Source organism: Oncorhynchus mykiss, chromosome 7 (assembly GCF_057628025.1).
Source record: "Oncorhynchus mykiss isolate SJ-2025 chromosome 7, ASM5762802v1, whole genome shotgun sequence".
Taxonomy (NCBI): domain Eukaryota; kingdom Metazoa; phylum Chordata; class Actinopteri; order Salmoniformes; family Salmonidae; genus Oncorhynchus; species Oncorhynchus mykiss.
The window spans coordinates 23,262,970-23,288,221 of NC_143028.1; the positions used below are offsets into that span (position 1 = coordinate 23,262,970).

General features: G+C 41.7%; 1 protein-coding gene across 5 annotated transcripts in view; it reads left to right on the forward strand.

Annotated features, from left to right (window-relative positions):
* Positions 1-25,252, forward strand: part of LOC110527602 (nck-associated protein 1) — a 61,938-nt gene that overhangs the window by 14,248 nt on the left and 22,438 nt on the right. For all 5 annotated transcript variants that reach the window (XR_016497143.1, XM_021608995.3, XM_090240545.1 and 2 more), the window contains 14 exons: positions 599-709; positions 3,678-3,770; positions 4,214-4,270; positions 4,400-4,542; positions 4,630-4,720; positions 4,935-5,072; positions 5,387-5,435; positions 8,269-8,425; positions 16,957-17,013; positions 17,109-17,205; positions 17,984-18,090; positions 20,693-20,825; positions 20,943-21,024; positions 21,156-21,214. Coding sequence is in view for 4 of the 5 variants with exons in the window: in XM_021608995.3 (XP_021464670.1) it covers positions 599-709; positions 3,678-3,770; positions 4,214-4,270; positions 4,400-4,542; positions 4,630-4,720; positions 4,935-5,072; positions 5,387-5,435; positions 8,269-8,425; positions 16,957-17,013; positions 17,109-17,205; positions 17,984-18,090; positions 20,693-20,825; positions 20,943-21,024; positions 21,156-21,214 (1,374 nt within the window). In the remaining variant the exon portion in view is untranslated. The remainder of the gene's footprint in view (positions 1-598; positions 710-3,677; positions 3,771-4,213; positions 4,271-4,399; positions 4,543-4,629; positions 4,721-4,934; positions 5,073-5,386; positions 5,436-8,268; positions 8,426-16,956; positions 17,014-17,108; positions 17,206-17,983; positions 18,091-20,692; positions 20,826-20,942; positions 21,025-21,155; positions 21,215-25,252) is intronic.

Consider the following 25,252-nt stretch of genomic DNA (forward strand, 5'->3'; position numbering starts at 1 on the left):
AAGGGGCGTTTCTTTTTATGAATGTGATAATCTATTTAGCCGTATGCCTTCAATTTAACAAAGAATTTGTCTACAATAGGTCTTTGAAAGACAACGGAACAGAGCTAGTAGTTTCCAAAGAAACGTGAGGAATCATGTGACCCGTTTTTGCAGCTTTCCTGTTCTAGGCTGCAGGGAGAAAGGGGGTGAAGTCTTAACTCCACCTAACTAGTTTCAATGTATGGAATTACTTGGGAAATGTTTTATTTTAGGTGTACTTCCCCTTTAAGAACAATCTCTTTTGTAGAGAACTGCCCAATGAAAAACAGATCATAATTTAGAACAAACTGCATTTAACCTATTGGTTCTAGATGGCATTTTTAAATTATGAGACCTATACAGGAGACCTTGTGCAGAATGTTTTGTTCTCCTTTCGCTCTCTGCTCACTCCATTTTTCAGCAAAAATGAAACCATTTTCACTCTGCCTGTTCATCCTGTTAATCATGAACTTAATTAACAACCTTCTTATTTGACTAACAATGCTGCTCAATGAGAATCAGCCAGTATTCAAAGATGACTGCTGTAGCATCTTTCTGTTCTCTTCCCTTTCCACTTTAGGCATGCGGCGACCCCAAAGCAAAGCCGTCATACCTGGTGGACAAAAACTTGGAGTCGGTGGTTAAGTTTATCGTACGAAAATTCCCTGCAATAGAGACGCGAAACAATAATGTAAGTTCTGTTTTAAGTTTATTCAAATGACCTTATGCAGTAGGATATTGCATTAATGTTATTGATTTTGTCTGTGAGCATTCGAGAGGCAGTAACTACCATGTAGTCAGTTGGTAGAGCATGGTGCTTGTAACGCCAGGGTAGTGGGTTCGATTCCCACAGATGAACAGTATGAAAATGTATCCCCTCACTACTGTAAGTCGCTCTGGATACGATAGTCTGCTTAATGACTAAATTGTAAATTTAAATATGCTGAGTGTACAAAACATTAAGAACACCTTCTTGATACACTCAGGAAACTGTTGACTGTGAAACCCAGTAGCATTGCAGTTCTTGAGACAAACTGGTGTGCGTGGCACCTACTACCATACCCTGTTCACCCTCTGAATGGCACACATTACACAATCCATGTCTCAATTGTCGCGCAGCTTAAAAATATATATTTTTAACCTGTCTCCTCACCTGGTCTCCCGAGTGGCGCAGCGGTCTAAGGCACTGCATCTCAGTGCGTGAGGCGTTACTACATCTCGGTGCTTGAGGCGTCACTACAGACACCCTGGAATCAAACCAGGGTATCACAAGCGGCCGTGATTGGGAGTCCCATAGGGCGGCGCACAATTGGCTCAGCGTCGTCCGGGTTTGGACGGTGTAGGCCGTCATTGTAATTTAAGAATTTGTTCTTAACTGACTTGCCTAGTTAAATACATTTCAAAAATACATCTACACTGATTTGAAGTGGGTTTTAAGTGACATCAATAAGGGATCATATCTTTCACCTGGATTCCCCTGGTCAGTCTGTCATGGAAAGAGCATGTGTTCATAATGTTTTGTATGCTCAGTGTATATACAATTATTTTAGACATGGTGTCTCCGGAAATTGTCTGTCATCATTTAAAAATGGTAACTTCTAAATGTATGATCACATAGTCATACCGTACGTACATTATGTGTACTGTACATTTATGTTGTCATATATGCTACTTTCTTACTATTTGCTTTTGCTGTGTTTGTGTGAAATGTGTAGCTAACTGCCTATTGGAATGACTTTGAGCTTAATTATGTTTAACTGTGTCATTATGTCCCTTATGTTTTTTTTCTTTGTTTGTTTTTGTTCAATGTTTTGCATGCTTAATGTGGCTTTTTTCTGGATAGTTCTTTTTGGTAATTTTGTACTATTTGTAGTGCCATTTTGCTTAGCTTTGCTTAGTCTGCCTTTTGTAGTGGAATAGTTTTAGTTTTCATCTAGCCTATTGCTTCTTATCCTGATAGACTATGCAAAGGTATCTAAGTTTCATTTTACCCACCCCATCTAGGTTAAGGGGGAAATCGGTTTAATTCTGCTTCAGCTCTTGGATTACTTCGTATAGCCTAGTAATGCATCTTGACAACTAGGTTATCTGGTCATTAAACCATTCTATTTGAATACTGTCATTATTCTTACCAATTAGACTATACATTTATCGTACAAGCTAGGCCTATATGGCTGAGTTTACACAGTTAGCCCAGTTCTGATATTTTTGGCAAAGGATCTTATTGGTCAAAAGTGGAAAAAAAATATTAGTTGAGCTGCCTGTGTAAACACTGCGTATCAGTGGGGAAAGTAGCACATGCAAACACAACTTGTTCTTGCTAATTTGTCTTGAAAAATGTAAAAGCCTTTACCCTCATGCTATTCAATTCTGAGGCAATGTTATTGTCAGAACTGGTTGGCCCAGCTTAAAAAAAAAAAAAATATTGAATTGTATGGTTGAGATTTTGATTGGAGCATTATTCACGTGAAAATGTAACAACTAAGACTGTATTTCCATTTGCGCAGGAGAGAAACGTTTTTTGAGTTAATAATAGACAATATTTGTATTGTATTGGTCTTCCATGAATTGTAATATAGGGCATGGGTAATCTGGTTAACCTAACCGCCTGAAATGACTTATTAACTTCAGAACAAACATGTCCTTATTGTTACATTAGCATTTTACTGACATACAAGACAGTCCTATAATATATGTAAGAAAATACAATTAATAATTGTATATAGCTAATGCTAGAGCTGATTTAGGTAAACATAGCTAGACTAAATATTGATCTCAATTTGGCAATAAAGCATAGCTCATGGTAATTGTCATACATACCACAACTACAAACCATACTGGATAACGGCCTCCTGAGTGGCGCAGTGGTCGAAGGCAGTGCCGCTAGAGATTCTGGGTTCGAGTTCAGGCTCTGTCGCAGCTGGCCGTGACCGGGAGATCCATGGGGCAGCGCACAATGGGCCCAGCGTCGTCTGGGTTAGGGGAGGGTTTGGCCGGCAGGGATGTCCTTGTCCCATCGCGCTCTAGCGACTCCTGTGGCGGGCCGGGCGCAGTGGGCGCTGACACGGTCGCCAGGTGTACGGTGTTTCCTCCGACACATTGGTGCGGCTGGCTTCCGGGTTAAGTGGGCATTGTGTCAAGAAGCAGTGTGGCTTGGTTGGGTTGTGTTTTGGAGGACGCACGGCTCTCAACCTTCGCCTCTCCCGAGTCCGTACGGGAGTTGCAGCGATGAGACAAGACTGTAATTACCAATTGGATACCACGTAATTGGCTAATAATTAAAAAAGGATAATGATAATTTAAAAAAAATATATACGGGATCATCACTCAGTACCTAAGGGTTCCTTCCCTACAATGCATTTTTGTCATAAAATCATTAGCTAATAACATCTGGAGACTGGTGTAGTGAAACGATCTAAACTTTAACACTGACAAATGGTTTACTCAAGAAGTTATAGGTTATTGGCCAAATTCAAAAGTTAGATATGCAATGAAATATAGAAAATAAGTGCCGTAAAACGTCAACCATCAAACCAGGAGAATGACATGGTGTGTGACTGACTGCTGGTGAAAGAACTGAACCTTACAGATAAGTTTCACATGACTACTTTGACATGCTCCTTGAGAGACCTAACAAATTGTTTATTCTACATTTACAGCAACAGCTTACACAGCTTCAAAAAGAAAAGTCTGAAATACTAAAGAATCTATCTCTATATTACTTCACATTTGTGGATGTCATGGAATTCAAGGTAAGGATTTTTTATTAATTTTTTTTACTCGATGTTAAACTACTTTAATAGGTATATTCGTGTAATAATAAGCATAATGTAATATACTTTTTATATGTATTTTTATTTTATTTGACCTTTTCTTAACTAGGCAAGTCAGTTAAGAACAAGTTCTTATTTTCAATGACGGCCTAGGAACAGTGGGTTAACTGCCTGTTTCAGGGGCAGAACGACAGATTTTTACCTTGTCAGCTCGGGGATTCGATCTTGCAACCTTTCGGTTACAAATCCAACGCTCATAGATGTGTATATAGCTGTGTTAATTAGGATAGGTCAATGCCTGAGTAGCCATTTTTTCATTACTCTGAATAGTGGTAGGAAAATACTGCACCTGTACAATCATATACGATTTAGCTATGTTGTACCTATACAATCCAGACATGAGTGTTTTGTATTTCTTCTAGGACAATGTTTCTGAATTGCTGAACACTATTGACGCTTGCCAAGTTTTCTTTGATGTTGTAAGTATTCATCTTTCCACAATTCCCTTTACTTGGTATACAAATAAATGTTTTTCAAATCTCCTCAGATTATACCTTTTCTATAATCCTAATCAAAGCTAACTGGAGTTTTTCTTTCTGTCTTTATAGACGGTTAACTTTGATCTCACCAAGAACTACCTTGACTTAGTTGTCACCTACACTACACTAATGATGCTACTGTCCCGTATTGAAGAGCGGAAAGCAATCATTGGACTCTACAACTACGCCCATGAAATGACACACGGGGCCAGGTACAGCTAGAGCTATGAGCAGGACTATCCTCTGAAATGTATTATGTGATGTCTTTTGACTGTTTTCCCCCTCTCCTCTGCAACCAGTGACAGGGAATACCCAAGGCTGGGCCAAATGATCGTGGACTATGAGAATCCTCTGAAAAAGATGATGGAAGAGTTTGTCCCTCATGGGAAGGTGAGACACTAGACATCTGTGAATATATTCCTCAGTAACACTAATATACAAATGAAAAATAGATAGCACTGTTTTACATACACGGCACAGATAGCACCATGTAAAAAATGTCCACAATTTTCTATTAACTACCAAGTAAATACCTATAGAAATGATTATGCACCCAGAAATACTTTCAATTTATCTTCTTCTCTTTCTGTTCTGATGGCGATAGTCTTTGTCAGACGCACTCATCTCGCTGCAGATGGTCTACCCCAGGAGGAACCTGTCCGCTGACCAGTGGAGGAACGCCCAGCTTCTGAGCCTGATTAGCGCCCCCAGTACCATGCTCAACCCGGCCCAGTCAGACACAGTCAGTGCCTACTGCCCAGTCACTTTCCTAAGCCCCTACTACTACTACTACTAAACTGCTACTAAACCCACCTTCACACCAATCAGTTAACACCTCTCACCCATCCAACACCTTATCTTGTTGACATGTCATGTGTTCTCCCATTTATTCTACTCATTTTCTAAATGTAGTAGCCAGCTCTGCCATTTGGAAAATTGTGTTAGATGTTACAAGCTGTTTTTAAAGTCCACATTATTAGCAGGCCAATATTATATTTTCAGTTACTCAACTTAATCTGTGAATACATCGTGACAAATTTCTGTTCTCTGTTCTAGATGCCCTGTGAATACCTCTCCTTAGACTGTATGGAGAAATGGATTGTGTGTAAGTTTACTGCTCAAGTTATTGTGTTAAGGTTTTTTTTCTCTCCAAATTGGTCAGGGAGGATTCCTTTTGACCTTATGCTTAGTGTCTGCCCTGAGATTGGATGGTTGGGGGTTCGATCCCTGGTCAAGTCATACCGAAACATGGGACTTCATGCCCCTGCTTGGCACTCCTCAATAAGGAGATTGATTGGGGGTAAGGCCCTGTGACAGATTAGTGTACTGTCCAGGGGGTTTACTTGTACATCAATCTGCCTCGCGCTACATTAACAGGAGTTAGGCCCTTGCCCCTAAGGATTTACTTTTCCAAGGATTGCTTACTTAAAACTAGATCCCGGCTCCAAAATCTTGTTTTATAACAGTCACAAGAAATATTAAAATGCTTCAGGTGGGTCTCAGTGAAAAAAATCTACATTTATTTGTCACGTGCGCCGAATACAACAGGTCATAGACCTTACATTGAAATGCTTACTTACAGGCTCTAACCAATAGTGCAAAAAAAAGTGTGTGTGTGTGTGCGCGCGTGTGTGTGTGTGGGTGGGTGTGTGGGTGGGTGTAAGTAAAGAAATAAAACAACAGTAAAAAGACATTTGAAAATAAGAGTTGCAAAGTTATATACAGACACTGGTTAGTCAGGCTTATTGAGGTAGTATGTACATGTAGGTATGGTTAAAGTTACTATGCATATATATGCACTATTGGTTAGAGCCTGTAAGTAAGCATTTCACTGTAAGGTCTATCTATACGTGTTGTATTTGGCGCACGTGACAAATAAACTTAGATTTTGAACAGAGAGTAGCAGTAGTGTAAAAAGAGGGGTTGGCGGGTGGTGGGACACAATGCAGATAGCCCGGTTAGCCAATGTGCGGGAGCACTGGTTGGTCGGGCCAATTGAGATAGTATGTACATGAATGTATAGTTAAAGTGACTATGCATATAAGATAAACAGAGAGTAGCAGCAGCGTAAAAGAGGGGTTTTGGGGAGGGGGCACAAGGGTGCAAATAGTCCGGGTAACCATTTGGTTACCTGTTTAGGAGTCTTATGGCTTGGGGGTAAAAACTGTTGAGAAGCCTTTTTGTGCTAGACTTGGCACTCCGGTACCGCTTGCCATGCGGTAGCAGAGAGAACAGTCTATGACTGGGATGGCTGGGGTCTTTGACAATTTTTAGGGCCTTCCTCTGGCACCGCCTGGTGTAGAGGTCCTGGATGGCAGGCAGCTTTGCCCCAGTGATGTACTGGGCCATGCGCACTACACTCTGAAGTGCCTTGCGGTCAGAGGCCGAGCAATTGCCGTACCAGGCAGTGATGCAACCGGTCAGGATGCTCTCGATGTTGCAGCTGTAGAACCCTTTGAGGATCTCAGGACCCATGCCAAATCTTTTTAGTTTCCTGAGGGGGAATAGGCTGTGTCGTGGCCTCTTCACGGCTGTCTTGGTGTGTTTGGACCATTCTAGTTTGTTGTTGATGTGGACACCAAGGAACATGAAGCTCTCAACCTGCTCCACTACAGCCCCGTCGTTGAGAATGGGGGGCGTGCTCGGCGCTCCTTTTCCTGTAGACCTCCCTATAGGCTGTCTTGTCGTTGTCGGTGATCAGGCCTACCACTGTTGTGTCGTATGCAAACTTAATGATGGTGTTGGAGTCGTGCCTGGCCATGCAGTCGTGGGTGAACAGGGAGTACAGGAGGGGACTGCGCAAGCACCCCTGGGGAGCTCCTGTGTTGAGGATCAGTGTGGCAGATGTGTTGCTGCCTACCTTCACCACCTGGGGTCGGCCCATCAGGAAGTCCAGGATCCAGTGCAGAGGGAGGAGTTTGGTCCCAGGATCCTTAGCTTAGTGATGAGCTTTGAGGGTACTATGATTTTGAACGCTGAGCTGTAGTCAATGAATAACATTCTCACATAGGTATTAATTTTGTCAAGGTGGGAATGGGCAGTGTGGAGTGCAATAGAGATTGCATCATCTGTGGATCTGTTTGGGCGGTATGCAAATTGGAGTGGGTCTAGGGTTTCTGGGATTATGGTGTTGATGTGAGCCATCACCAGCATTTCAAAGCACTTCATGGCTACGTACATGAGTGCTATGGGTCTGTAGTCATTTAGGCAGGTTGCCTTTGTGTTCTTGGGCTCAGGGACTATGGTGGTTTGCTTGAAATATGTTGGTATTACAGACTCAGTCAGTGACATGTTGAAAATGTCAGTGAAGACACCTGCCAGTTGTTCAGCACATGCCCGGAGCACACGTCCTGATAATCCGTCTGGCCCCGCAGCCTTGTGTATGTTGACCTGTTTAAAGGTCTTACTCACGTCGACTACGGAGAGCGTTATCACACAGTCATCCGGAACAGTTGATGCTCTCATGCATGCCTCAGTGTTGCTTGCCTCAATGCGAGCATAGAAGTGATTTAGCTCGTCTGGTAGGCACTGGGCAGCTCGCGGCTGTGCCTCCCTTTGTAGTCTGTAATAGTTTGCAAGCCCTGCCACATAAGACGAGCGTCGGAGCCGGTGTAGTATGATTCAATCTTAGCCCTGTATTGACGCTTTGCCTGTTTGATGGTTCGTCGCAAGGCATAGTGGGATTTCTTATAAGCTTCTGGGTTAGAGTCCCACACCTTGAAAGCGGCAGCTCTACCCTTTAGCTCAGTGCGAATGTTGCCTGTAATCCATGGTTTCTGGTTGGGGTTGTGAACGTACAGTCACTGTGGGGACGACGTCCTCAATGCACTTATTGATAAAGCCAGTGACTGAACAAAAAGGGGAATCAATGTTACTATATTTGCAAATGTAGAGCAGCATTCAGCAGTTTTTACAGTACTAACCTGTCCCTTCACTAGTCGGGTTCGTCCTGTGCCACGCGGTGCTGAATACTGACCCAGCAGCGCTGAGCCTGTGGAAGCTGGCCCTCCAGAGCAGCACCTGCCTCTGTCTCTTCAGGGATGAGGTCTTTCACATCCACAAGGCCTGTGAGGACCTGTTCGTCAACATCCGTGGGTAAGCCGCTCGCCAACACACCACCCTCGATCCACTCAGAATACACCACTCTCGGTGCCTTTCTTATGAGGAGCTGCAGGAGGATTCACGAAGTAGTGGCCAAAAGTTTTGAGAATGACACAAATATTAATTTCCACAAAGTTTGCTTCTTCAGTGTCTTTAGAGAATGTGGTCAGATGTTACTATGGAGTACTAAAGTATAATTACAAGCATTTCATAAGTGTCAAAGGCTTTTATTGACAATTACATGAAGTTGATGCAGAGTCAATATTTGCAGTGTTGACCCTTCTTTTTCAAGACCTCTGCAATCTGCCCTGGCATGCTGTCAATTAACTTCTGGGTCACATCCTGACTGATGGCAGCCCATTCTTGCATAATCAATGCTTGGAGTTTGTCAGAATTTGTGGGTTTTTGTTTGTCCACCCCACCTGCCTCTTGAGGATTGACCACAAGTTCTCAATGGGATTAAGGTCTGGGGAGATTCCTGGCCATGGACCCAAAATATCTATGTTTTGTTCCCCGAGCCACTTAGTTATCACTTTTGCCTTATGGCAAGGTGCTCCATCATGCTGGAAAAGGCATTGTTCGTCACCAAACTGTTCCTGGATGGTTGGGAGAAGTTGCTACCATTCTTTATTTATGGCTGTGTTCTTAGGCAAATTTGTGAGCGAGCCCACTCCCTTGGCTGAGAAGCAACCCCACACATGAATGGTCTCAGGATGCTTTACTGTTGTCATGACACAGGACTGATGGTTGTGCTCACCTTGTCTTCTCCGGACAAGCTTTTTTCCGGATGCCCCAAACAATCGGAAAGGCGCTTCATCAGAGAAAATGACTTTACCCCAGTCCTCAGCAGTCCAATCCCAGTACCTTTTGCAGAATATCAGTCTGTCCCTGATGTTTTTCCTGGAGAGAAGTGCCTTCTTTGCTGCCCTTCTTGACATGAGGCCATCCTCTAAAAGTATTTGCCTCACTGTGCGTGCAGATGTACTCACACCTGCCTGCTGCCATTCCTGAGCAAGCTCTGTACTGGTGGTGCCCCGATCCCGCAGCTGAATCAACTTTAGGAGACGGTCCTGGCGCTTGCTGGACTTTCTTGGGCGCCCTGACGCCTTCACAACAATTGAACCGCTCTCCTTGATGTTCTTGATGATCCGATAAATGGTTGATTTAGGTGCAATCTTACTGGCAGCAATATCCTTGCCTGTGAAGCCATTTTTTGCAAAGCAATGATGACGGCACGTGTTTCCTTGCAGGTAACCATGACTGACAGAGGAAGAACAATGATTCCAAGCACCACCGTCCCTTTGAAGCTTCCTGTCTGTTATTCGAACTCAATCAGCATGACAGTGCTCTCCAGCCTTGTCCTCGTCAACACTCACACCTGTGTTAACGAGAGAATCACTGACATGATGTCAACTGTCCTTTTGTGGCAGGGCTGAAATGTAGTGGAAATGTTTTTGAAGGATTCAGTTCATTTGCATAGCAAAGAGGGAATTTGCAATTAATTGCAATTCATCTGATCACTCTTCATAACATTCTGGAGTATATGCAAATTGGCATCATACAAACTGAGGCAACAGACTTTGTGAAAATTTATATTTGTCATTCTCAACTTTTGGCCACGAATGTATGTCTTGTAATTGTTTTGTTTTATAGGACTGATACAAGTAAATACATTTGAAACACTTAAATTATTTTTTGTTCATGCTGAATTTGAAGTATCATTCCAAAGTCATCTGTACCACGTTATTATACTATTTTCACTTTTCATTTAAGTTAAGTTTTTAATTTTAGTTTTCAGTCCTGTTTGTTAGTTTAGATTTTTTTTTTTTGTAGTTTTAGGTTAAGTTTTAGTTAAATGACGTTCCGCTCATAAAGGCTTCATAAAGCATTCATAATGCCTTCATAAGCACGACATGTTTCAAAATATCTATAATCACATTTCATTCTTTATAAAGGGTTCATAAATGTGGCACAACTGACATTCACCATTGTCAAATATGACATATGTAGAATATGATAAACATTTGCTTTATGAAGGGTGACAGGTTGGGTCGGTAAGAATACGCTCTAAAGTCAAATCAAATGTTATTGGTCACATACAAATATTTAGCAGATGTTATTGTGTGTGTAACGAAATGCTTGTGAAGTCATGTTAGTCACATTACACATAATCTGGTTCCCAGACATTTCCTCTCAAATCAAACTTGGCCTTCAATAGTTTATATTTTGCAATTTTAAGAAGATAAATTGTGGAAATGGGTGGGGTTTAACCATAATTATTACTTTTTTATGGTGTTACTAGTGACGATGACAAATACTTTTCTCAGTAAGGTCACTCCTATAGAATTCTATGGTCACTTCCACAAAGAGCAGCTTTGAATGGTTGATATCTCAGGCTTACAGTGGGGCAAAAAAGTATTTAGTCAGCCACCAATTGTGCAAGTTCTCACACTTAAAAAGGTGAGAGAGGCCTGTAATTTTCATCATAGGTACCCTTCAACTATGACAGACAAAATTAGAAAAAAAATCCAGAAAATCACATTGTAGGATTTTTTATGAATTTATTTGCAAATTATGGTGGAAAATAAGTATTTGGTCACCTACAAACAAGCAAGATTTCTGGCTCTCACAGACCTGTAACTTCTTCTTTTAAGAGGCTCCTCTGTCCTCACTCGTTACCTGTATTAATGGCACCTGTTTGAACTTGTGATCAGCATAAAAGACAACTGTCCACAACCTCAAACGGTCACACTCCAAACTCCACTATGGCCAAGACCAAAGAGCTGTCCAAGGACACCAGAAACAAAATTGTAGACCTGCACTAGGCTGGGAAGACTGAATCAGCAATAGGTAAGCAGCTTGGTTTGAAGAAATCAACTGTGGGAGCAATTATTAGGAAATGGAAGACATATATAAGAACACTGATAATCTCCCTCGATCTGGGCCTCCACGCAAGATCTCACCCCGTGGGGTCAAAATGATCACAAGAACGGTGAGCAAAAATCCCAGAACCACACGGGGGGACCTAGTGAATGACCTGCAGAGAGCTGGGACCAAAGTAACAAAGCCTACCATCAGTAACACACTACGCCGCCAGGGACTCAAATCCTGCAGTGCCAGACGTGTCCCCCTGCTTAAGCCAGTACATGTCCAGGCCCGTCTGAAGTTTGCTAGAGAATATTTGGATGATCCAGAAGAAGATTGGGAGAATGTCATATGGTCAGATGAAACCAAAATATAACTTTTTGGTAAAAACTCAACTCGTCATGTTTGGAGGACAAAGAATGCTGAGTTTCATCCAAAGAACACCATACCTACTGTGAAGCATGGGGGTGGAAACATCATGCTTTGGGGCTGTTTTTCTGCAAAGGGACCAGGACGACTGATCCGTGTAAAGGAAAGAATGAATGGGGCCATGTATCGTGAGATTTTGAGTGAAAACCTCCTTCCATCAGCAAGGGCATTGAAGATGAAACGTGACTGGGTCTTTCAGCATGACAATGATCCCAAACACACCGCCCGGGCAACGAAGGAGTGGCTTCGTAAGAAGCATTTCAAGGTCCTGGAGTGGCCTAGCCAGTCTCCAGATGTCAACCCCATAGAAAATCTTATTAGGGAGTTGAAAGTCCGTGTTGCCCAGCAACAGCCCCAAAACATCACTGCTCTAGAGGAGATCTGCATGGAGGAATGGGCCAAAAACCAGCAACAGTGTGTGAAAACCTTGTAAAGACTTACAGAAAACGTTTGACCTCTGTCATTGCCAACAAAGGGTATATAACAAAGTATTGAGATAAAATTTGTTATTGACCAAATACTTATTTTCCACCATAATTTGCAAATAAATTCATAAAAAATCCTACAATGTGATTTTTCTGGATTTCTTTTCTCATTTTGTCTGTCATAGTTGAAGTGTACCTATGATGAAAATTACAAGCCTCATCTTTTTAAGTGGGAGAACTTGCACAATTGGTGGCTGACAAAATACTTTTTTGCCCCACTGTATATGTGCTGTTTGTGCAATAGCCTGGGGACGACGTTACACCAAGAAACACTTACCTTGATGAAAGCACCTAACCTAATGAAATTGAAAGTGGCTTTCTGCAACCAAGTTACATGTTCCTCTCTACACAAACACGCATACAACAAAAACGACCCATACCGCACAGTGTTGGGCACATCAGGTCTTTGACACATTCACCCACTCCCCCGCTGAAAGATCTTCCACAAAAGGTTGGCACCATTGTAACCGGTTCTAATTAAGCCCTGGTCTCCAGCATGGGAACAGGAAGGGAATACCTGGTGCGGTGGTCTCAGGTTGGACTACTCTAAATCATCTTGGCTCTGACACTCACAAGCTTTGCAGGTCCATCAACCCATTTAAATACCTCTCACCCTACGGTAACCTGTGGATCACGAGAGCACCTTCATAAATCAGCAGAACGTTAATAACACATTAGACACTTTATATAGTGTTCTTTAATACTTAGTTTGAAATGAGACACCTTTTGGTCATTCATAACACATACATAAAGGATTAATGATGTAAACACACATATTAACACTAACAGCTAAAACAAATAAACATTAAAGACCTGTTTAAACCATACATTTCCTATTATTTGTACATTTTTAAAACAATGCAAATGCATAAAGTTTCAAAAAGTCCAGCAAATCAATTACATTGAGCATTACACAGTAGTGTTAGCTTAGTAGTGTAGTCCCTGACCTGGCAGATGAACGGTTCTTGCCTCTCTGCCTGCTGGAGGTACTACATGCTGGTTTCAACCTTAAAAGTAACAACAAAGTAAGTTAGCATGTCTGTTAGGAAATGCCTTTGTCATCATCTGGATAGGAACATTTCTGTGCTTTGCCAGAAACTCTAAATGGGGTGATGGGAATATCCATTCTATTCGTATTATTATATTCCTCTTTTATTTACAAATCGCATAACATGACTATGAGATGTGGATATATCTAAATAACGACAGGTCGCTACAGTATGTAATCAAACTCAACACTTAACTACTACAAGCACAATTTAAATTACAATAAATAAAGGTTAACTTGCTTGTTTTTCGCTGTCCTGTGGTACCATAATTGGGCATTTGATTTGTGAACTCATCATATGATCAGTGTCTCGTCACCAACACTAAAAAAAAGTACTTTGGGGTCACAAATTTGCTAACTAAAAGTCCCCCACGTAATAGTATGTGTCAACAACGTCTATTTATTGATGTTAAATGAAAAGTAATTGTCATATTTAAGTGACTTCTTCATTAAATGTGGGATTTAAACATGTTCCAAGGTCATATAAATGCCCCCAATGCAAATCACTGTATATGGAATACATATTGGCTTATAGAACAAAAACTATTCTGGGTACCGCAGTGAAAGTATTGTAGGGAGTACTCAGTAGGGTTTGTAGAATATATATATAAATATATATACATACATACATACATACATACATACATACATACATACATACAGTGCCTTGCGAAAGTATTCGGCCCCCTTGAACTTTGCGACCTTTTGCCACATTTCAGGCTTCAAACATAAAGATATAAAACTGTATTTTTTTGTGAAGAACCAACAACAAGTGGGACACAATCATGACGTGGAACGACATTTATTGGATATTTCAAACTTTTTTAACAAATCAAAAACTGAAAAATTGGGCGTGCAAAATTATTCAGCCCCTTTACTTTCAGTGCAGCAAACTCTCCAGATGTTCAGTGAGGATCTCTGAATGATCCAATGTTGACCTAAATGACTAATGATGATAAATACAATCCACCTGTGTAATCAAGTCTCCGTATAAATGCACCTGCACTGTGATGCTCTCTGCGCTTTTAACGGACCTCTGAGACTATCATGAAGAACAAGGAACACACCAGGCAGGTCCGAGATACTGTTGTGAAGAAGTTTAAAGCCGGATTTGGATACAAAAAGATTTCCCAAGCTTTAAACATCCCAAGGAGCACTGTGCAAGCGATAATATTGAAATGGAAGGAGTATCAGACCACTGCAAATCTACCAAGACCTGGCCGTCCCTCTAAACTTTCAGCTCATACAAGGAGAAGACTGATCAGAGATGCAGCCAAGAGGCCCATGATCACTCTGGATGAACTGCAGAGATCTACAGCTGAGGTGGGAGACTCTGTCCATAGGACAACAATCAGTCGTATATTGCACAAATCTGGCCTTTTATGGAAGAGTGGCAAGAAGAAAGCCATTTCTTAAAGATATCCATAAAAAGTGTCGGTTAAAGTTTGCCACAAGCCACCTGGGAGACACACCAAACATGTGGAAGAAGGTGCTCTGGTCAGATGAAACCAAAATTGAACTTTTTGGCAACAATGCAAAACGTTATGTTTGGCGTAAAAGCAACACAGCTGAACACACCATCCCCACTGTCAAACATGGTGGTGGCAGCATCATGGTTTGGGCCTGCTTTTCTTCAGCAGGGACAGGGAAGATGGTTAAAATTGATGGGAAGATGGATGGAGCCAAATACAGGACCATTCTGGAAGAAAACCTGATGGAGTCTGCAAAAGACCTGAGACTGGGACGGAGATTTGTCTTCCAACAAGACAATGATCCAAAACATAAAGCAAAATCTACAATGGAATGGTTCAAAAATAAACATATCCAGGTGTTAGAATGGCCAAGTCAAAGTCCAGACCTGAATCCAATCGAGAATCTGTGGAAAGAACTGAAAACTGCTGTTCACAAATGCTCTCCATCCAACCTCACTGAGCTCGAGCTGTTTTGCAAGGAGGAATGGGAAAAAATTTCAGTCTCTCGATGTGCAAAACTGATAGAGACATACCCCAAGCGACTTACAGCTGTAATCGCAGCAAAAGGTGGCGCTACAAAGTATTAACTTAAGGGGGCTGAATAATTTAGCACGCCCAATTTTTCAGTTTTTGATTTGTTAAAAAAGTTTGAAATATCCAATAAATGTCGTTCCACTTCATGATTGTGTCCCACTTGTTGTTGATTCTTCACAAAAAAAATACAGTTTTATATCTTTATGTTTGAAGCCTGAAATGTGGCAAAAGGTCGCAAAGTTCAAGGGGGCCGAATACTTTCGCAAGGCACTGTATATACATACACACACACACACACACACACACACACACACACACACACACACACACACACCGAGTGTTGCTGGACTTTTACTCCACCCATTCCATTGAAGGCCACAATGCCAATCACTATAAGGAATGCATAATCACCACGTGCTGAAAACCTTCTAACCAAACCACACTGCAGGGCATGCACACTGAATTTAAGGGAAACTACACTCAAATCAAATTTTCTACAATTTTTCACAGACCTCATAAGCACTGTTGTGAATACATAAAATGAAATGTGTTTATATTTAAAAAGTGTTGCCAAACGGGGGAAAAACCTGAAAAAATGGGGGAAATCCAAAACCTGGAAAAACCCAACTGAGAAAATGTACTTTGGGGGAAGAAACGCAAGTAAACAGACTTTCAAAGGCCTCAAGTCTTTTGCTGTGTATGTGCTGTCATCCTGCAGCACGGCTTTTTGGGGAAAGTTGAGGTCAGCTCCAATATTGATTATGCACCCAAGAGGGAAAGAAGCTGGGCCATCCAAGAAATGTTTAAGAGTAATAATAAAATATATAACATTTAGCAGGTGCTTTTATCCAAAGCCACTTAGCCATGGGTGAATACATTTTTTAACTTGTGGCTGGTCCCGGGAATCGAACACACTGTCCTGGCGTTGCAATGCTCTACCAAGATACATGAGATGCTTATAAATGCTTTGTGAAGCCTCAATTTAACATGATTCATAAGGCCTTTATTAAGCTGTACTTTTGCCACCCTTTATAAAGCACAGGTTTATGTCATATTTGACACTGGGTAATGTCACACTGTTATGCCACATTTATGAACCCTTTATAAAACATGACACAGTTATAGATGATTTGTAACACATTTATGTAGTGTTTATGAAGCCGTTATCAGCTGCTTTTAAAGTGGAACCAGAATGGTCAACTAAAACATAACATTAAATTGTGACAAAAGATGACGTTGATAGAACATTGATTCAACATTATTTTTCCTGGTGGGTTGATCCTTGATTTTGAAATCTGCTCAACCAGTACTGGCAATGAATCTGCCAGATATGTCATTAAACTAGCACAAATGACAGGACTGTCAAGTCAAGTGTCAAATCACTGCTGTGTAAAATCTCTCTTTTGAAAGCTCAGTGTGGAAAGGCTGCTAGCTGCAACTTTGAACTCCGGCATTAGTTTCAAGGGCAGAGTGTATTTTTGATCATAGCTGAGTAACTAGTCCATGTAAGAACCAAGTACCTTTGCAAAGAGAGAGACGTAATAAATTAATTCAGACACATTTTGTTGTTGTACTGTAAATGGAGCCTTGAGAATATTGTGTGACATTTTTACAAAATAAAAGTACCTTAGTAAATGTGTACAGAAGTCTCCCTTCACCTTCCATGTTAAAATTATGTCCGTTGTTTTCCAGCTACAATAAACGTCTAAATGACATCAAAGAATGCAAAGAACAAGCGCTATCGCAAGCGTAAGTATATCGTCTTCATTGTCCCCAGTAGTTTTTTTTATACTGCCTTGCAATAGAATGTTCATCATGCTAAATCAATAAAGCATTCATTGCAGTGGGACCATGCATAGAGAAAGGCGCAAGTTTCTTAGGTCTGCCCTGAAAGAGTTGGCCACAGTTCTGTCTGACCAGCCTGGACTGCTGGGCCCAAAGGTAAAAAATAACCCCTTTTTTAATCTGTCGATGGATATGTATTGTTAATATTGTTGATTAAGTGTGCAATTTGCTTCTGTCACTAACAAGTAATCTTCAATATTAACACACGTTATCTATGTGTGTTAGTCTGAAGAGGAAATTCAGCTAAACTTGGAGGACAGTGGAAGTTGATAAAGGCTTTTAAATAAAAACAATTTTGAAAATTTGACCCCCTTTTTTCTCCACAATTTCGTGGTATCCAATTGGTAGTAGTTAGTCTTGTCTCATCGCTGCAACTCCCGTACGGACTCGGGAGAGGCGAAGGTCGAGAGCCATGCGTCCTCTGAAACACAACGCAACCAAGCCGCACTGCTTCTTGACGCAATGCACATCCAATCCGGGAGCCAGCTGCACCAATGTGTTGGAGGAAACACCGTACACCTGGCGACCTGGTCAGCGTGCACTGCGCCCGGCCCGCCACAGGAGTCGCTAGTGCGCGATGAGACAAGGATATCCCTGCCGGCCAAACCCTCCCCAACCCGGAGAACGCTGGGCCAATTGTGCGCCGCCTCATGGGCCTCCCGGTCGCGGCCGGCTGCGACACAGCCTGGGCTCGAACCCAGAATCGATGAAGGCTTATTTTGATCAACTTCCACTGTCCTCCAAGAGTTGCTGAATTTCCTCTTCACTTCAGTTTGCGCCTCAATTCATGTGTTTTGCATCTGTGTTACCTTCCCTTTTTGTGTGATAGTGTAATAGGATGTCTGACTCTAAAGGCCAGGTTGTTTTTCCACAGGCTCTGTTTGTGTTCATGGCTCTCTCTTTCGCCCGGGATGAGATCATCTGGCTCCTCCGCCATGCAGACAACATACAGAAAAAAAGCACAGATGACTTCATTGACAAGTAAGCTGTATTCTTAACGGTACAAACCATCTGTGTGGGATAATGCAGATTTTTAGCTTCAAATGAATAGTGGTTTGCTTATATGAAATCCTCACCTGGGATGTATTCACTAGGAACCAAACGAAAGCAAACAGCCAAAATGGGGTTAGACTAAGGTAGCGGTGGGCGATAAATCTGGCTTTGGCAATTCATTTGCAAATGTTTTTGAGCTTTTATGAGCGTTTTTGTTATAACATCAGCATTTGCGGCATCTCACACATATGGATTGAGTCTGTCAGCCCATAATCAACCAAAGCACACCTCAACTGCGTCACAGCACATGCACCATGTTTCAAAAAGTTATCTACCATTCACAAACAATCCTGACCTGCCTTACCTACATGTTGTAACCGCACCCATCGAATGAAGCATCAACAGCAGCAGTGCTGAGGTTGGTTCCAACATCACAGAGATGCTCTACTTTTTTGACACCACACTCCACAAAGCAAGTCTTGCAGGCTCTAGTTTGATCTGATCTCCATTATTGGGATCCCGAGTGGCACAGGGGTCTAAGGCGTCACTACAGACCCGGTTCAATCCCGGGCTGTATCACAACCTGCCGTGGTCAGGAGTCCCATAGGGCAACACACAATTGGCCCAGGCCATCATTGTAAATAAGAATTTGTTCTTAACTGACTTGACTATTTAAATAAAAAATAAAAACACATTTGGTCAAGTGCTGCAAAGAAAGACATAGTTAACCTGACTGGGAACGGTGTTCCGCTAGGGGCCTATGAAATTGCAGGGCTGCAAATACAAATCAACAGAAATCTCATAAATCAAATTTCTCAAACATACAAGTATTAGGCAACATTTTAAAGATGAAATTATCCTTAATGCAACCGCTGAGTCAGATTTAAAAAATGCTTTACTGCTAAAGCACACCAAAAGATTGTTAGGTCAGTACCTAGTCACAGTAAAACAGTCAAAGAGAAGTGTCACAAAAGTCAGAAATAGCATTAAAATTAATCACTTACCTTTGATGATCTTCATCTGGTGGCACTCCCAGGTCTCCATGTTACACAATGTTTTGTTCGATAATGTGCCTCTTAATGAGCAAAAACCTCCTTTTTGTTTACGCGTTTTGTCCAGTAATCCGAATGCAGAAGGCGCGTGCACTAATTCTAGACGAAAAGTCTAGAAAAAAAAAATACAATAAAAGTTAGTAGAAACATGCCAAACAATGTTTAAAATCAATCCTCCGGTTGTTTTTGTCATAAATAATAAATATTTCAACCGGATAAAAGCTTCGTCAATAGGAAAGGAGAAACAAAGGCGCGTTCTCGATCAGGGCACATGGCTGATGAATGGAAAATGTCAATGGTCACTGATTGAAAGTGCTGTGTCTCCCTCATTTTTCAGAGTAAAAGCCTGAAACAATGCCTAAAGACTGGTCACATGTTGAGGAAGCCACGGAGCTCGTGAACTGGGTCCTAAGTCTTTGTATGGTGGATAGGCTTTCAATAGGAAAAACAGCCTTTCAAAATAATAGTACTTCCTGGTTGGATTTTCCTCTGTTTTTCGTCTGCCTTATCAGTTCTGTTATACTCGCAGACATTATTTTAACAGTTTTGGAAACATTAGTGTTTTCTATCCAAATCTACTAATTATATGCATATCCTATCTTCTGGGACTGAGTGGCAGGCAGTTTAATTTGGGCACGCTTTTCATCCAACATTTTTAATGCTGTGAAGTTAAGCTGCAGCTGGCCCAGAACAGAGCGACACGTCTTGCGACTGACTCATTGTAATCAGAGGGCTAATATTCATACTATGCATGACAGACTCTCTTGGCTAAGAGTTGAGGAAAGACTGACTGCGTCACTTCTTGTTTTTATAATAAACAATGTGTTGGAACATCCAAATTGTTTGCATAGTCAACTTGCACACAGCACTGACACATACACTTATCCCACCAGACATACCACCAGGGGTATTTTTACAGTCCCCAGGTCCAGAACAAATTCAAGGACATGTACAGTATTATACAGAGCCATAAGAGCATGGAACTCCCTTATATAGTGCAAGTGAACAGCAAACCTGGTTTCTAAAAACAAATAAATCAACACTTCACGGCACAACGCCTCTCCCACATGTGACCTACTTGTTGTGTGTATATACTGACATGTATGTGTGACTGATCGACGCAGACACACACATTTAAAAACATTAACATGTAAATTGAAATTATTTTGTCTAATGTATTTTTCGGTATATGTCGGATCCCAGTAAGACTAGTTGTCACCATTAGTGTTGGCTAATGGGGATCCTAATAAATCAAAAAAATAAATGGGGGCCCCCTTGTGGTTGAGTCCCCTGGGCACGTAATCTGGTCATAATAACTACAAGATTTAGATGGCTGGTTTACCTTACCTAACATGGGCTAGTAGTTGATCAACTGAACATTTCTGACCGGTTATAAATAGCTCTCCAAGGTCTGTCTGTGAGTATGGCTTGGCTGCCTTAGACTAACCTGAACTTGTTCCATAAGAAACACTTGTTTTGCTACAGTGTTCACCAATCAATACACCCCTGACTTCTCATTTTCTCTTGTTACTTCTCAGGCATGTTGCAGAGCTCATCTTCTACATGGAGGAGCTCCGGGCACACATCAGGAAGTACGGTCCCGTAATGCAACGGTACTATGTGCAGTACTTGTCCGGCTTTGACGCTGTGATTCTCAATGAGCTTGTGCAGGTGAGACACCCCCCATACACACATTAACACGTGCACGCTTCCACACGAATACAATTTTTTTGCATTCAACAACATTTCGCAACAACAAGACAGTTACATGTATATCTCCCCTTCCAGAACCTCTCTGTCTGCCCTGAGGATGAGTCCATCATCATGTCCTCCTTTGTGAACACCATGACCTCCCTCAGCGTGAAGCAAGGTATTCAGCCTGCCACTTACGATAGTCGCCTGCCTGCCACTACCTCCTTCCCAAGTGTTGCTTTTTGTATAGACACTGTGGTGGGTGCGGATTTTGACATCAGGATATGAGTGTTTGTGCTTGTGTTGCAGTGGAGGACGGAGACATGTTTGATTTCCGGGGCATGAGGCTTGACTGGTTCCGTCTGCAGGTAAGCCACTGCCAGACCAGGGCTGGTTATGGTAGCCATATCAAAAACAGTCCTCGTATTACAAAGCTCAATAACTCCGTAGTTATACCCTTATGGGACAGTTTTTTCGACCCAGATTATAATCTCCTTTGGAAGTGCTTTTTAGACTAGTATTAGGTTTAATTTGTGTCTGGGAAGCTGTCCCTATGAATATTATGTCTATTTGTAAACAATCTGCTCCATGTCGTATTCGATAGGGGGGTACAGCTAGTGATTTGGCGAGTGAAATGTTTCAAGAGCAATATAAATTGAACAAAACAGTTGCGTTTTGGCATTGTATCCTGGTTTACTATATGCTAGTTTGCAGCATTTACAGCACATAAACGGTGGTGTTTACCCCCTTCATTCTTTTCAATATAAGACTTTGGGGTAGGCGGGATTGCTGAACTGACATGGAATTGTTTTAAACTGGTCATACTATGGATCATTTAGCTATTTGGTTTAGAACTTTAGGATCCCTTTAAGTATAAAAACGATATTGTACCAGTCACAAGTTTGGATACACCTCATTCAAGGGTTTTTCTTTATTTGTACTATTTTCTACGTTGTAGAATAATAGTGAAGACATCAAAACTATAAAATAACACACATGGAATCATGTAGTAACCTAAACATATATATTTTATATTTGATTCTTCAAAGTAGCCACCATTTGCCATAATGACAGCTTTGCACACTCTTGGCATTCTCTCAACCAGCTTCATGAGGTAGTCACCTGGAATGCATTTCAATTAACAGGTGTGTCTTGTTAAAAGTTCATTTGTGGAATGTATTTCCTTAATGCGTTTGAGCCAATCAGTTGTGTTGTGACAAGGTAGGGCGGTATACAGAAGATGGCCCTAAAAGACTAAATCAAATAAGCAAAGAGAAATGGCAGTCCATCATTACTTTAAAACCTCTACGGGATCAGTGTGTTCCCAACCACGGGACGGTTGAGCTAATGTGATTAGCATGACGTTGTAAGTAACATTTCCCAAGACATAGACATGTCTTATATTGGCAGAAAGGTTACATTCTTGTTAATTTAACTGCACTGTCCAATTTACAGTAGCATGGTATTTTTTCAATGTAATAGCTATTGTTTGAGGAGCATGCACAACAAAACCTTTATCACAGCAACTGGTTTGGTACATTCACCTCTGAAGGTAAATAATGTACTTAAATTCAGCAATCTTGTTGTTTTGTCATCCCGAGCGTCCCAGAGATAAAATGTAGCATCAGTTTTATTTGATAAAATAAATTTTTATATTCAAATGTAGGAACTGGGTTCAGTTTGAACCCCTGCTCTGTCTGCCCCTAGATGTGAAGGTTAGTGTTTTCTCTGTAGGGATGCTAATTATCCATTTATGACATTCCTGGGAGTGTGTAAACTTGCATTTTTTTATTACCATATCATTTTTGGATGTTCTCTATATTTATGTACTTGTAAATGTATCAATTGTGACCAATTCTGCACATTTGGGCAGTCTTGATACAACATTTTGAACAGTAATGCAATGGTTCATTAGATCATTATAAAACTTTGCACATACACTGCTGCCATATAGTGGTCAGAATCTAAATTCTTTCTCTTGCATTTCAAAGAGGACGGAACAAAACAAAAAAATTGAAATCGCATGTTTTTTTCTTTGTATTATCTTTTACTAGATCTAATGTGTTATATTCTCCTACTTTAATTTCACATCACATCTGCAGACTTCAAAGTGTTTCCTTTCAAATGGTATCAAGAATATGCATATCCTTGCTTCAGGTTCAAACCATAATTCGCTATGATGTAACTGGCTCTTATGAGGAACGCGACAGGAAAGGAAGACCCAGAGTTACCTCTGCTGCAGAGGATAAGTTCATTAGAGTTACCAGCCTCAGAAATTGCAGCCCAAATAAATTGCCGCCGGAAGAAATGGCAGCAGTTTTACTTACAGGTGCCCAACCAATTGTGCTGTTATGTGTTTTTTTTTGTTGCATTATTTGTCTTATCTTACGGCAAAAAATTGCTTCTGGATATCAGGACAGCAATCACTCACCTCAGATTAGGCAAAGATTTTTTCTCCAACAAGCAAGGCGCACAGGTCATTCTCCAAACACCCGACAGGGCCAACATCCCCGTTATTTGCAAGAGGAAGAAACGCAAGCACAGAGGACACAGAGCGGGATGCCTCGTGAGGACCCGTCAAAAAGGCGAGTTGGAAAGCTGCCGTTAATGTCAATATTACTCGCCAACGTGCAATCATTGGACAATAAATTAGACGAGGTACGATCACGAATATCCTACCAACGGGACATCAAAAACTGTAATATCCTATGTTTCACAGAATTATGGCTGAATGACGACATGGATATTCAGCTAGCGTGATATACGCTGCACCGGCAAGATAGAAGAGCACACTCCGGTAAGACGAGGGGTGGCGGTCTGTGCGTATCTGTAAACAACAGCTGGTGCACGACATCTATGGAAGTCTCTAGATTTTGCTCGCCTGAAGTAGAGTATATTGTGATAAATTGCAGGCCACACTACTTGCCTAGGGAGTTTTCAGCTATACTTTTTGTGGCTGGCACTAAGACCGAGGCTGGCACTAAGACCACACTCCATCAGCTGTATAAGGAAATAAACAAACGGGAAACCACTCACCCAGAGGCGGCGCTCCTAGTGGCCAGAGACTTTAATGCAGGGAAACTCAAATCAGTTCTACCAAATTTCTATCAACATGTTAACTGTGCAACCAGAGGGATTTTTTTTTTTTAGATCACACGTACTCCACACACAGAAACGCGTACAACGCTCCCCCTCGCCCTCCATTTGGTAAATCTGACCACAACTCTATCCTCCTGCTCCTTCCTGCTTGCAAGCAAAAATTAAAGCAGGAAGCACCAGTGACTCAGTCTATAAAAAAGTTGTCAGATGAAGCAGATGCTAAACTACAGGACTGTTTTGCTATCACAGACTGGAACATGTTTCGGGATTCTTCCGATGGCATTGAGGAGTACACCACATCAGTCACTGGTTTTATCAATAAGTGCATTGAGGACGTCGTCCCCATAGTGACTGTACGTACATACCCCAACCAGAAGCCATGGATTACAGGCAACATTCGCACCGAGCTAAAGGGTAGAGTTGCCTCTTTCAAGGTGTGGGACTCTAACCCGGAAGCTTACAAGAAATCCCGCTATGCCTTGCGACGAACCATCAAACAGATAAAGCGTCAATACAGGGCTAAGGTTGAATCATACTACACTGGCTCTTTTTTTACAGACTACAAAGGGAAGCACAGCCGCATGCTGCATAGTGACACGAGCCTACCAGATGAGCTAAATCACTTCTATGCTCGCTTTGAGGCAAGCAACACTGAGGCATGCATGAGAGCATCAGCTCTTCCGGACGACTGTGTGATCACACTCTCCTTAGCTGACGTGAGTAAGACCTTTAAATAGGTCAACATACACAAGGCTGCAGGGCCGGACGGATTATCAGCATGTGTGCTCCGGGCATGTGCTGACCAACTGGCACTTCACTGACATTTTCAACATGTTTCAAGCAGACCTCCATAGTTGCTGTGCCCAAGAACACAAAGGCAACCTGCCTAAATGACTACAGACCTGTAGCACTCGTGTCTGTAGCCATGAATTGCTTTGAAAGGCTGATATCTACGCCATTATCCCAGAAACCCTAGACCGACTCCAATTTGTACACCGCCCAAGCAGATCCACAGTGCTTCTACACCTGCATTGCTTGCTGTTTGGGGTTTTAGGCTGGGTTTCTGTACAGCACTTTGAGATATCAGCTGATGTACGAAGGGCTATATAAATAAATTTGATTTGATGATGCAATCTCTATTGCACTCCACACTGCCCTTTCCCACCTGGACAAAATAAACACTTGTGTGAGAATTCTATTCATTGACTACAGCTCAGCATTCAAGACCATAGTACCTTCGAAGCTCATCACTAAGCTAAGGATCCTGGGACTAAACACCCCTCCCTCTGCAACTAGATCCTGGACTT